Source organism: Gaeumannomyces tritici (genome assembly GCF_000145635.1).
Source record: "Gaeumannomyces tritici R3-111a-1 unplaced genomic scaffold supercont2.6, whole genome shotgun sequence".
NCBI lineage: Eukaryota > Fungi > Ascomycota > Sordariomycetes > Magnaporthales > Magnaporthaceae > Gaeumannomyces > Gaeumannomyces tritici.
The window spans coordinates 2,621,565-2,634,941 of NW_008804550.1; the positions used below are offsets into that span (position 1 = coordinate 2,621,565).

Consider the following 13,377-nt stretch of genomic DNA (forward strand, 5'->3'; position numbering starts at 1 on the left):
CCCCCTTCACCAGCATCGCCGCCTCGCGAATGAGCCTTGCTGTTACATGTGTAGTATTACCTGCGGCCACTCAGTGCCCGTTCCTCTCGACTTTGTACATGTTAACTTGGCATCCTCGCCGCCTGCCGACACTGTTAGCCCTTGCGGCCTTCGCGGACTGACCTACCACTCCTTTGCCACTCCTTACCCCGGGTTCCAAAGATGTGCTCGGATAATGGCAAAACCTATGAAGCGCCCGAAAGGCCACGATCAATGCTCCTCAGGAGGCTATTGAAGCTCCTCATCCGGCAGGCACACAATCGGGACCCCACTTGCCAACACTTCCATGGGCGGACATATAAATCTCGTGTCCCGTGAGAAAGAAGCCCTGATTTTGATGCGGTCAACTCAAAAGTTGAACGCTTCTTGGAATCGGGTCTAACCCACTTGCAATTGAAAATGAGTGACTTGGATTTTGCCGCGATGCCTATGTGACCCAACTGCAACTCACATATACAACATCATGCAGACTGGAAGGGGAGGGCATGCGGTATAATTAACCGCTCTGGATATCCATAGACAGGAACTGCCCCCCGGATTAACCTACCGACAACCTCTTCCAAGATTCATATTGACATCCCCCTCAGAACCCGCTCAGGGTGGCCTCAGGAGCATGATAGAAGAGGAACAAGGCACTACAAATAGGCAGTATAATTTTCAACACTCGTAGCCCAGACGCGGCCCATCACACCGAACTCAACATCCCGAGGTCGCGATCGCAATCGACTAGCTAGAAACAACGTCGCCGCGCCGGTCCGAACCGGTACCAAAGCATCTACAACTTCGTCGAGTGAAAGGCAATGGCAGACGAGGCCTTGCCGGCAGCAATGCTGCCACCCAAGCAATCAGAGGACGAAGCAAACAGAGGCCAAGAGAGGAAGACGACACTGAAGCTACCGGGGAGGATGCGGCGCCCCACGGCAGCGGAGATGGAGAAGTTCAAGACGCTCACCGCTATACAGATGACAGAGGCCAACACAGAATATGCTGAGAAATTGCAGGCGGGTGAGGCCGACATCGCCGCGATGGCAGCGGTGTGTCTGCACTACTGGCAGGAGAAGCCGGAGCAGTGGCCCGCCTTGGTGGCAGCGTACCGGCACGGGAGCGAGCCCGGCCTGGAGAGGCACCAGGCATGGAGCTGGCTGAAGGGCAATGCGGACGTCGACAAAATCCGCCAATGCTTCGCCCAGGCGCGGAACACGGTATGGGCCAGAAAAATGGCATGGGCCGCACTGAGGGTTGTCAACCCCACGATCATCCCGAGCCGCAACAAAATCAGGTTGTTCGATCTTTTAAGCAAGGTCAGCTTAGCCAAAGCCATCGCGACGAACATGAAGGAACCCTTTAAGGTGGTGGAGTGCAGGCTCAAGGCGGCGAGGATGCAGGCAGTCCTGAGGAAGGCGCCGAAAGCTGCAGACTTTCCGGATTTCGACAAGCAAACGGCGGAATGGATTTCTGGTATTCTCACATGGGCACAAGATGCGCAAGATCCAGTTATTCTCACAGGCCACCTTAGACCCCCGGAGAGCTACCCGAACCCTATGGCCATCCCGAAATGGGTGGAAGCCAGGAAGAAGGGAACCGATCCGGTGCTGACGGCAGCCTTAGAGGCCAAGCTGGCAGTCAAGACGGCGTCCGAGTTCGCAAGACAGGCGGAGCAGCAGGCAGAGGAGGCAGAGAGAGCGAAGGACAAGGCGACGAGACAGGCCGCCGCCATGGCCGCCGGAGAACGAGCCACGATGGCCGAGGCAGCGGCAGAGCTGTCACGGAAGGTCGCGGAGCTTACTCGTGAGTCGAGGGGCAAGGAAATCGAAAATGCGGAAAAGTACGCAGCCGACGCCAGCGCGAGCGCGGCCCAGGCCAGAGCACACGCGACGAGAGCGGAGAACTCCGTCAAACCTACAGAGCGGGTGCTCAACGGTGTCACCTACGCGGCGGAGCTCGCATCGTGCGTGACGAAGCCCAGCAAACTCGACAGCCTCTGGAAGATCCACCCCAGCAAATACGCGGGCATCATCGACTGCCTCGACAAACACGAGGACATGCTGAACGACCTTACCACCTGGGCGACGACAGTCTGGAGGGCTGTGAGTGCCCCAAAGTCCGTGAAAGAGATGGATGACATGCTTCGTGAGCTCGAGATGGCAGCGGGTCACGCCAGAGCAGAGAAGCACGGGGCCTCATGGGAGATGGAGTTTCTCAGGAACAAGCTCACGGGCGACACCCGTGTGTCAGACGCAATGCTTGCGGTGTACCAGTGCGTCGTGGTGAACCTGATGCCCATCGTCCTGGCGGTGCGACTGGGATGCGCCAGCGGAGCAGACCAGGTCGCAGGAAATCTGCCCTGGGACGACATCCTCGGTCGAGACTGGAAGCAGTACGTCAAGACAAAGTTCTATATGGATCAGGTCCAACTAAACAGCCGCCAGATATATGTGCAGTATATCGAGGAGGGACTGCATCTGGTGAAGCACAAGGAGTGCGAGAAGAGACCGAGGGAGATGACTCCTCTGGAGCGCGCAATCGAGAAAAGCCTGGAGGAGTCCAGGATGGTGGCAAGAAAACTCGCGATGGAGATCGAGTTGCAGACGATGAAGCAGAACAAAACACAAGGAGCGGACCAAAAAGTCAAACGAGAGGACGACTGACGGGGTGGGGCGACATGCCGCAACAGCAGGAATCCATGTACGTGGCGGCAGGCAGAAAGACACTGGACTTTGATGAGGATATCGAGAGGTTTGACAGAAAGGGTAGATGATGGGTCCTTATTAGAGGCACAGGAGGGTCCAGAGACATGTGCTGGCGCACTTGTTACTCCGCACAGACCCTCCACTACTTAGTTGGGTGCTTTGGTTGACAGACTCTGACCGAGGAGGAAGATCGTCGAGTTAGATGCTTTGGGTGGCGTCTTTTGATCGAGGGGGAGGTCGCTTAGTTAATTAGATCCTTTAGTCGGCCAAACTCTAATCGAGGGAGATTACCTCTATCTGAAGCGCCTGCGCCCCCAAGCTCCCTACTGGGAGTTCACGATGCGGCCTCAAGGATGGGGCTTGTAAATTGAAAGCTACTTGCTCGAGATTTCCAACTCCGTGATACCTTGAGTGTTGGAAGTCGCCGGCTCACATCCGGAGCTTTTAGCGAAGCTCCCGGGGTTTGTCAAGAGCCGATTTAAAGCCAAAACCACAGGTCGCTCGCGTGATTGGGTATCAGATTGCTGGTTCTCAAACGGCTCCCTCATATCCTCATCCTCTCGGCCGCGAGGCGGTGACGTGTATGTTCAATGCCAGCGATCCCAGTCCGTCCTTTTGTCTTCATGTCGCATCGCTGCGTGTCATCGTAGCGCGACGCCACACCATACTCATCTTCGTAGATACCGGACACTGCTCGGGCGGCCGGTGCGCCGTTGAGGCCGCGACAACACGAGTCTCGGAGTTGGGTGTAGTAGGTTCAACGGCGGGCAACATAAAGACAAGCTCCTAAGCTTCGAGTGTAACAGGTCGATGGTTCTGTCCCTGGGGAAACATAGCAGACTTGCGGGGGGATTGCATATGGAAGGGAAAGCGCCGCAAGCACGTGGACACCCAAGTAATCATCGCGGGTTTCATTCAGTGCACATTTGTGTTTTCCGTTTCATAGTTGGTGTTTATTTTCGTATGCCTTTACCCTACATCCAGAGACGTACGGAGTGTGCCTGGAGGACAAAAACATCAACGAGGTTTTCATTCTTTCCATCACGCCTTGAACTGTGGCGGGCCGATCCCTGGCCCATACTCGACCTTGTACATATACGGCCTTCCGCCACCAAATAGGCAGGTAATCCCCTTTTCCTCTTCGCGCGACAACAAGTTATTCATGCAAGAACTAAATGTTGCACTGAGGCCGTTGAGGCCTAACTTTCAAAAACTGGCTGGCACATTAGTAACCGCTTTTCACCACAAACAGGACACGCCTGAGAGATTAAGCTATAATAAGGCCGCTAGTAAGCACCAGGATGGAATTATCCTATAAGCTAAAAAAAAAAAAAAAAAAAAGGTAAAAGAAAGGACCATTTCTCGAAGGGAAACTGGCTTCTTTTACATATATAGGGGTTAACGTGGCCCAGTCGTAATTTCCCAAGCCGCGGTCTGTAGCGGTGACCAGGCGCTGGCCAAGCATCAGCCTGCCGTTAGATTGGCCAACCGGAAAGTTGTTATCGCTTTGGAGTCCCTCGTATCATAATGTTGGTAGGTCCAGGAATAAAAGGCGGTGGGGGAAACTGAAAAAAATGCTATCCTCTGATGACGTCGATGGTGGAATAGTAAGAGTTGGCACGCTGTTGCGTGCGCCAGACACCGAGGGCTTGATATATCCATATCAAAACATGAAAGGCTGCCACAGTTGTCTGAATGAAAATTCGCTGGTGGCGATGCTCGCACACTCGTTCGTTGCTGTGTACCAGAAGAGTCCATCTTCACGGGATCCCCGCGTCCGACGCGCCGAGTGGTCTCATGACACCAAAGACCTCCAGAGTGTGAGGTCAGCCTTGAATACTTACAGGTGTCGCGGAAGGACTCGGGCTACGACCCTACGTGGTCAAGTAAAGCACATTTCGGAACAAATGTCATAGCTACCCTACACCCCTCTTTAGTCTATTAACCAGTCCTCCACCTCAATGCCCATACTCCGACCTAGAGGACGGATAACGTCCCAGCCAACATTAGCCCTCCACCTGCCGCCGTGATCTGTTGCATCACCTCCGCCTACACGCGCGAGCAGGCGCAGGCTAGACAGGGTGGCAACGGCCATTGCAACGTCGCCGTCCACTGTGCTTCCGGCACCTTTGGTGTGATAGTCAATGTCTCGGTTGGTGCCCGCCGCCCACTCATTGCGCAAGGCGACGAAGATGGCCAGCATACGCTCGAAGACGAAGGCATGGGCTCCAAGCAGCCTGCGGGCAATCTTGCGGTGCTTGCTCCGGGGCCCGCCGGTGCCGCCCGAGAGGCCGCCGCGCCGCCGACGCCGGCCGTGGTAATGGGTTGAGAAGAGGGTTAGGTCGTGCTTGGTTGCGTTGTGCGAGGCCAAATATGCCGATACCAAGAGCAGACGCGCAGTAGTCGGGAGCAGACTGGAGAGGTCTGTCGCCGCCGTCGGTTGCTCTGGGGCGGCGGTAGTGCCCCTGACCGAGACCCTCCTCTCCGGCGCTGCCGTCGGCGTTGGCGCAGAAGCAGTGCTATCATTCTCAGACGGCTTGTCAATGTCCCCGTTACTGGTGCCATTGGGAAGGGTGCTGCTTCCTTCGCTGGCCCCTTCTGCTGCTTCCGTTGCCGGCACCGGCTGATGTACTGCGGCGATGATGCCCGGTGCCAGTATCTTCTCATCCTGTAGATGAGCACGTGCGGCAACAAGTAGCCTGGTGAGCTCGCGCGGTCCGTGAGTTTCGGCGAGAATCGGGGCGGTAAAGCGCGGCCATAGTGTGAAGCAGGCCTGTTGGAGGGCGGGAAGGGTGCGAGCAGCAGCCCTGCCGAGGGATTCGTAAACTGGGCCGACAAAGCGCGGCCAAAGATCTGCCGCGGCGTCGGCGTCCAGGCCGGCGACGGGAGGCGGAGGGGAGGAGGAGAGTATCTCGATAAACTCGGCCTTGGTGTAGTTCGGAAAGTGTAGGTGCGGCACCATTGTCATTTTGAGCGCGCCAGGCGGGGGACACGTCATTATAAAGGTGGTTGTGAGGTTTGGTATCTAAAGGGCAAGGGCACAGGCAACCATTCAGCGTGGGTTCAGAGTCCCTTCAATGAAAGAAGAGTCGAGATCTTACTATTTCCGACAGGCGGGCGAGTGCTGGGAGCATTGTTGGCGGAGCTTCCCTCTGGCGGTCGATGCCGTCGAACACGAGCACGAATCTCCAGCCCTCGGGGCTCATATCAGGTGACCCGTCCTCGTCGGGCACGCCAGGACCGCCGCCTCCTTTGATCATCTTGGCGAGCTCGACCGTTAGCTGCGAGAGGTTTTCACAGCGACCTGCGGGTTCTGGCCAGCGCAGGGCAGTGGCGACCTTTGCGATGGTGGTCTCGAGCAGGTGGCGGCCGGTAACGCACTCGGCGGAGCTGACAATGGCGTAGGCTAGATCGGCGCCGTCCTCGGTCATGCGCTCCAGCACCGCCTCAGTAACGACGCTCTTGCCGGTCGCCTCGCTGCCGTGGACAACAAGGTTGCGGCATGGGGCGGCATGGGGCTAGATGAGAGGGAGCCAGGTTAGCAGCTGAGCGGATATGGAAGCGAAGCTCGCGGGGGGACAGCAAAGGATAACTCACATATAACAGCGTCGCCAGGGCTCGAATCTGGGGGTCGCGGCAGGGAAAGGACTGTGACAGAGCCGTGAAGACGAGCTCGTCGGGGAGACTGAAGAGAGAGGACGTCATGGCTTTGGCCCTAAGACTGTGGGCTTGGTTGTCGTGTGCATCGACTCGATCGTTGGGTGCTGGCGATAAGCTGTCGTAGTAGCTGGTTGTCGCATCATAGCGCGCACGACGCGTCGAACTCGATCAATCGATTGAAGTCGAGTCGAGTGCAGGGGTCCTCGCAGCACATGGCCGGATCCACCTTTAGGCCCATGGTGTCGGGATTTGGGGATGGGGACTGGACTCCACCACCCCGCTGAGATACCCGCCTAGCTGACTTCACTTACTCACATCGAGGCTTCTCAAACAGTATCTCGCATCACCCTTGACATTTGCGCGTCAGGTTTAAACGAGACAGAGGCTCTACTCACAACTGACTTGACAACCTGGACTGGAAGCGCAATTGTCTCCACAAATATTGCCTGCAAATAGGTAGGCGCTTAGCCCTGCTGGCCCTGCAAGGGATAGACTAGGCTAGGCTGCATTACAAGGATTCGACACTGCCACTGCAGAATGACGCTAGCACTCGTCTAGTTCGCCTCAGGTATATCCCCCCGTTTGTCTCGCATCGGATTTTATAGACAGCAACTAGTTTGCTTGAACGCACCCGCCACAGGATCACTAAAGTCTGCGGGAACAAGAGACTATGCCCGACGAGAAGCCCTACCACGCAAAACGCCCGCATCGCAAGTCTAGGGCCGGCTGCATCAGCTGTAAGCAGCGCCGCGTCAAGTGCTCTGAGGACAAGCCCCGCTGTAGGGCCTGCACTCTGCGCAAGGAGGACTGCCGATACCCATCAGCTACCTCTGCCGAAGCCAGCGGCGGCCACCAGCGCTCGCCCAGCACCGTCCGTTCCGAAGACAATCATGATTCCTCGGCCGAACGGCCCCGGCAGCGCCCGGCAACCGGCACCCTCGTCAGCCCCCCGGAGAGCCCCGCCGACAGCGAGCCTGAGTCATCTGGTTGGGAGCTGCTCGAGTGGGAGCCCGAGCCGGACCCCTTACCAGCCCCTGTCTCTGAGCTCATGCCCCCGGCCACGTTTGCTTCCGGCGTCGACGACATGAAGCTGATGTGGTTCTACACCGTCAGGACAGTAGGTGCCGACCAAGGGCGGTGACTCCACATGCGCACTCGTGTAATGGAAACTAATACCACGTAGTTCACGTCCTTCTCTGTCGAAGCCGGCTTTATTCCGGACATTCACAACATGTTGACCATCACAATACCGCAGTACGCGCTCGGCAGCCCTTTTCTGTTGAACGCGCTGCTTGCCATCTCAGCCTTCCAGATGGACGCCGAGTCTGGCGACAAGATCCCCGAGTCCCGCATCATGACGTACCGCACAAAGGCCGTCCAGGGCTACCGGCGTGCCGTCGTCGAGGCCAGGTCCGAGACCTTCCCCGCCCTCATCGTGAGCTCACTCTTCCTCTGCGTCCTCTCCAGCCAGGACTTCCGCGAGCCCGACGCCAAGCCCTTCTTCATCCTCGACTGGATCGTCGTGTGGAGGGGCATCGGCATCATGACGGAGCTCGTCACGCGCCAGACCCTCGTCGACACGGGCTTGTTCCTGCTCTTCTCGCGACCGCGAACCGACCGCGACGAGGGCGCCATGCACACCCCGGGGAACCTCCTCTTCATGGTCGCCTCCATCCCCGAGGGCGACCCGGACTGCGAGTTCCGCGACTCCTACTACGACACCATCAAGGTGCTGGGCGCCCTCTACATGGACCTCAAGGCCGGCTACGGCCCCGTCATGGAGCTGCGCATCATCACCTTCTTCACCTTTTTGCCCGGGCCTTTCGTCGAGGCCGCCAGGCTCAAGCGCCCGCGCGCCCTCGTCATCATCGCCTACTGGCTTGCCTTCTCCAAGCTCTCGCGCGTGTGGTGGATGCAGGGCATCGCCCGGAACGAGATCTGCCACATAGACCGCCACGTCGGCGACGAGTGGGCCGCGCTCATGCAGGTGCCGCTCGCCGCCAACAAGCTCGACGACGCCACCGAGATCGGCCGGCTCCTTCTCGGCAACCATGCCTGGACCCCGGTCGAGCACTCGCTCTCCGACCTGGCTGCTGACAAGAAGCCAACTCTTGTATATGACGACGGCGGGCTGGCCATCGACGTACTAGCTCTGCGCCGTTTCGGCAACGAGCCGCAGTGACCATATGGGTACTACAAACCTATCTAAATAATAAAGTCTTTGGTAACAATATAAATAAACATTTAGAAGCTAGACCCTTGGATGGTTGGCCTGGCAGATGACAGGCTAGCGAAGATCGAAGCAATCGTCCTCATCGAAGTGGAAGTTGAAGGCATCACGGCCCCTCTATTGTTGGGGGTGATACCCACCACCAGTGCCAACCGGCTGGTTCATCGTGGACCGAGCATGGCTACACCATATCTTAGATGGGTATGGTGTGCTGGACTCCGCTTCCTGACGCTGGGCTCGTCCCACCTGTGTCCGGGCCCGCCTCCTCGGCCTGGAAACATACTTCACCCTTCGCTTCCACGCTTTCCCCCAGCCTGTTCCCTCCCCGAATTCCAGCACATCGTCACCCGGGAGTGTGACACAGTTGGATAGATCTCTCTCTATACTCATGTCATCCTAGTGGAGGGAATGTTAGGGGATCTCAACCCAAGCCCGAAGAGCTCGGGGCGGTGGCTGCCGAGTGCGCATAGAATGTGAAGGCCGGGTCAAACCTGCACAAGATGGCTGCGAAAGCGGCAGACCCTGTGGCCTTCAACAAGAAGGAGCTCGCGTGTGTGCTAGGCTACCAGGAGAAGAATCTTGACAAGGTCAGTATCTGGGCCACAACCAGCGAGCGCCACCTGCCCACCAAGGCCCCACGCCAACAAGGCCGCTGGTTGTTGTGAAGGCCCCCTCCCACCAAGTACGCCATCGCTGGTGCTGCCGTCCTCCAGAAGGCTATTGAGGAGAAAAGGCTCCACTGCCCCATATGCAACTAGGTACTCAGCAGGGAATTAGTACGGCCTCGGCGACCCACAAGAGGACGGCGAAACACAAGGTGGCCACGGAGGCTGCCCAGCTTTAGGAGCGCTCATCGTATGTTTTCTAAGAAGGAAATGTAATAGGAAACGTCGCTACTAGGGTCGCGTACTTCATGCCATCCTAAAATAAAGTTAAAAATGCCTTTTGTACTGTTAAATTTGAAAAGGGGTTCCGTGGCGGTGTTGATTTTATGCTCCTAGGTACCGTTTAGTTTTAAAATGGAAAAGGGAGAAGGGAAAACGAAAAAGAAAGCGGGAAAGGGGAGGGGAAGCTCGTCCTTCGCTTTCTCTGCCTCATTTGCCTGCTGCTTCGCCTGGTATCTTACAAACTCGACCGCCGTTTCGGCTTCCGACCACGCCAGTCTTTTTTCTTTCCTCAACCTCCTACCTGAATTTGCTACACCACCAAACCTTCCACCACCCGCGCCTAATCATAACTCACCGTCAATACTCTATACCGTTGTCGAGATCGCCATATGGGGCGCCGGCTCGCGTTATTGTACTTTACGATAATCGAGATAAAACGGACATGAGCGACGAAAAGATTCAGCAAAACCTGCATAATCCCCGAATCCTTTCACCGACCAAAAAGCCCAAAACCTGTAGTAAGCTTCTTCAACTCCATCGTTGATCACAAATTACTGCTTGAATGGACTTTCACACCCGAAATCCTCAACCTGTCGCCCCCAGCACTATCTCCGACCAACGATGAAGGATATAGGTGGTGTTCCGTCCGCGACGACGTGGTCTGGGCACCACTTGTGCCGGTATATGCCTCTGTACCCGGCAGCTCTAACGGCCATATCCCTTTACGTGCCGTGAACGTGCCCTGTTGCTGTGATTTTGAGGGTATGACGAGCACTGTCATATACATGCCATCCCTCTAGCGAAAGGGAATATGGGATGCCTGCTGAGGTCAAGCTTGAACCAAAAGCAACTATTCAAAATCACCATCTCGCACTCGCAGGCAGCAAAATCAGAATAATTACTTGGATTCGTTGGTACACAGCCCACAAAGGGAACTAAATTGAGCTAAGAAGCTTCCCCGGGACTGACCTTGATCAACGCTATACACAGGTCCCCATCCCTAGCCTCCAAGCCAGCCATCCACCGACTTTTATCTGATATCACAAAGAGGGCCTCTATCCGTCTAAGCGTTCTTCTCCAGATCCGCCAGGATCTTCTCACCCTTCTCACGCGCCGACGCGAAGTTGCCAACCATGTAGAAGGCACCCTCGGGCAGGTCGTCACCCTCACCGTTCAGGATGGCCTTGAACGAGGCGATGGTGTCCTTAAGGTCGACCAGCTTGCCCTCGAAGCCAGTGAAGACCTGAGCTACGGTGAAGGGCTGGCTCAGGAAACGCTGGATCTTGCGGGCACGCTCAACCGTGAGCTTGTCGGCCTCCGACAGCTCGTCCATTCCCAGAATGGCAATGATGTCCTGCAGCGACTTGTACTCCTGGAGGATCTGCTGGACACGAGTGGCGATGTCGTAGTGCTCCTGACCAACGATACGGGGGTCCAGCATACGCGACTTCGAGTCGAGAGGATCGACGGCGGGGTAGATACCAAGCTCGGAGATACCACGAGACAGCACAGTGGTGGCGTCCAGATGGGCGAAAGTGGTGGCGGGAGCAGGGTCTGTCAGATCATCGGCGGGGACGTAGACGGCCTGGACAGAGGTAATCGAGCCCTCCTTGGTCGTCGTGATACGCTCCTGCATACCACCCATGTCGACCGCGAGGGTGGGCTGGTAACCGACAGCCGAAGGGATACGGCCCAGCAGAGCCGACACCTCCGAACCTGCTTGAGTGAAGCGGAAAATCTTAAGGGATGTTAGTTTTCGCGCCGAAGGCTAGGGAGAACTGGGGGGAAAAGAAAGGGCACCAGGGAATAATACGTTGTCAATAAAGAGAAGGACATCCTGTCCCTGGCTACGGAACTCCTCGGCGACAGTCAGGCTAGTAGTGGGTGCTGAGGTGTTAGCTATACTTGTGAAAGTCCAAATTGTAAAGGAGGAAGGATCTGCAAATTTGTGAAGCAAGGGATCAAGGTGTGCGTGATTCGCACTTACCCAGTAAGAGCGACACGGGCACGGGCTCCGGGGGGCTCGTTCATCTGGCCGAAGACAAGGGCGACCTTGGACTCGCCCTCAAGCTGAATGACCGAGGTCTCCTGCATTTCGTGGTACAGATCGTTGCCCTCACGGGTGCGCTCACCGACACCGGTAAAGACCGAGTAACCACCGTGGGCCTTGGCGATGTTGTTGATGAGCTCCTGGATGAAGACGGTCTTGCCGACACCAGCACCACCGAACAGACCAATCTTTCCACCACGAGCGTAGGGGGCCAGCAGATCGACGACCTTGATACCGGTGACGAGAATCTCGGCAGTGGTCGACTGCTCGGTAAAGGCGGGAGCCTCGGCGTGGATGGGCAGAAACTTGTCAGACTTGATGGGGCCGCGCTCGTCAATCGGGTCGCCGGTCACGTTCATGATGCGGCCAAGGGTGGCATGGCCGACAGGGATGGTAATGGGGGCGCCAGTGTCCTTGGCCTTAGCGCCACGGGTCAGACCCTCGGTACCTGGTATTCGACGTCAGAACAGATTTCGCCGCCGAATTTGCGCATCATTTGCGGGCTATGAATAAACTAACCGTCCATGGCAATGCAGCGGACGACATTCTGTCCCAGATGTTGCTAAAGTGGGAAAATGAGCCCTGTTAGCCTAATGCCGATGGAAAAGAGGGGTGGGAAGGCGCGGGGAACCTAGGAGCCCTGTCCGGATGGCGCTACTTACCGCGACCTCAAGGACGAGCTTCTGGTTGTTGTTGGTGGTCTCCAGGGCGTTCAAGATGGCCGGGAGCTTGGCGCCCTCGAACTTGACTGAATGCAAGGAAGTTCGGTTAGCCCAGCTTCCTCAATACCGAAATGGCCACTACCAAAGCTCCAGATACTCGCGCAAGGCTGAGACTGCCTCCACAACACTGATCAGGGAGGTGTTCGCTAACCATCCACGACGGCGCCAATGACCTGAGAAAGAGTTGAACTGCATTAGCTTCCGAAGGGCTCGCTCCCAGTGGTAACGGGGGGGTCTCGGGGACGCCACGGGTCGTTCGGGATTCGGATCGGGCTCACCTGGTAGATCTTGCCATCACCGACACCGGTGGTGCTGGCAAACCTGGAGCCGGCCGTGTACTTGGACAGCCTTAGGCTGGCAGGGCGGAGGGCGCTGCGCGAGACCGCTGGGCGAGCCGCCCTGGCGATGGACGAAATGCCGCTGCGTGCGGGCGAGGCCGGAGGGGCTTTCTGTCAGCTCAATTGGGCGCAATTGGTGGTTTTGCGCCTAACGAGGCCGTCGGGCCGGCAGCTACTGACCTCTTGAACATCTTTTCAGATGGTTAAGAACGACGGGAAATGGGAGTGGAGAGGTGGTGGTGATGGGTTTGTTCAAAGAACTTTCGAATTCCCAGGCAAAAGCTTGCGAGGTTTTGCGGAGTCCACCTACTCGGAAGAAGCTGCTGTCGCCTTGGTGCCTGGGGCAGCAACATTTCCGAGCCCCATCGCGCCTTGGGCCTGAGCGTCAACACGACTTTTCCCGAAAAGTGGACCCCGCGAAACCTCCGTTTTTCCGAATGTTGCGCTCAATGGACAAATTCAAGCTGCATCATGCTGCCGAATATGGACTGACGTTTACTCCCCACGAATTGTTGCAGATTTTTGTCAAAAGGGGTCCACAACAAACTGCCCCTAGATAGGTGGTATACAAGGAATATTGGCCTCAAGCAGGTTCATGAGCCTGCGAGCAATCACAGTCGTCGTGCTATCCATGTAACATCAAATAACTGTGTATTTGCTACTGCCCATATAGCCTTTCCCAGAACCTTTATTTCCCCTACCACCTAGGCAGCCAGTCAATCATGCTCTTCTGCACTGGTCTACACAAACTCCTATTTCGA

The 13,377-nt window shown here is 56.7% G+C and overlaps 4 protein-coding genes across 5 annotated transcripts; 2 read left to right on the top strand and 2 right to left on the bottom strand.

Annotated features, from left to right (window-relative positions):
- Positions 1–968: 968 nt before the first annotated feature.
- Positions 969–2,687, top strand: GGTG_11250 (hypothetical protein; the record flags this gene model as incomplete). Its single annotated transcript, XM_009229133.1, has 1 exon — positions 969–2,687. The coding sequence occupies one exon, from the start codon at positions 969–971 to the stop codon at positions 2,685–2,687; it is 1,719 nt and encodes a 572-aa protein (XP_009227397.1).
- Positions 2,688–4,393: 1,706 nt separating this feature from the next.
- GGTG_11251 (hypothetical protein) lies at positions 4,394–6,595 on the bottom strand. Its single transcript, XM_009229134.1, has 3 exons — positions 6,327–6,595; positions 5,831–6,247; positions 4,394–5,754 (listed from the first exon to the last, which is right to left on the bottom strand). The coding sequence occupies exons 1-3, from the start codon at positions 6,432–6,434 to the stop codon at positions 4,663–4,665; spliced, it is 1,617 nt and encodes a 538-aa protein (XP_009227398.1). The 5' UTR covers positions 6,435–6,595; the 3' UTR covers positions 4,394–4,662.
- A 110-nt stretch (positions 6,596–6,705) lies between these two features.
- Positions 6,706–8,645, top strand: GGTG_11252. Of its 2 annotated transcripts, XM_009229135.1 has the most exons (3): positions 6,706–6,957; positions 7,055–7,506; positions 7,573–8,645. In XM_009229135.1, exons 2-3 carry the CDS (start codon positions 7,060–7,062, stop codon positions 8,569–8,571), a joined length of 1,446 nt encoding a protein of 481 aa, XP_009227399.1. In that variant the 5' UTR covers positions 6,706–6,957; positions 7,055–7,059; the 3' UTR covers positions 8,572–8,645. The 2 variants fall into 2 exon arrangements, with proteins under 2 accessions (XP_009227399.1, XP_009227400.1); XM_009229136.1 differs by having other exon boundaries at positions 6,957–7,506.
- Positions 8,646–10,489: 1,844 nt separating this feature from the next.
- GGTG_11253 (ATP synthase subunit beta) lies at positions 10,490–12,807 on the bottom strand (the record flags this gene model as incomplete). The annotated part of the gene is made up of 8 exons (XM_009229137.1): positions 10,490–11,244; positions 11,320–11,380; positions 11,494–12,004; positions 12,076–12,118; positions 12,219–12,304; positions 12,430–12,451; positions 12,557–12,698; positions 12,797–12,807. The coding sequence occupies 8 exons, from the start codon at positions 12,805–12,807 to the stop codon at positions 10,570–10,572; spliced, it is 1,551 nt and encodes a 516-aa protein (XP_009227401.1). The 3' UTR covers positions 10,490–10,569.
- Between the last annotated feature and the right edge of the window lie 570 nt (positions 12,808–13,377).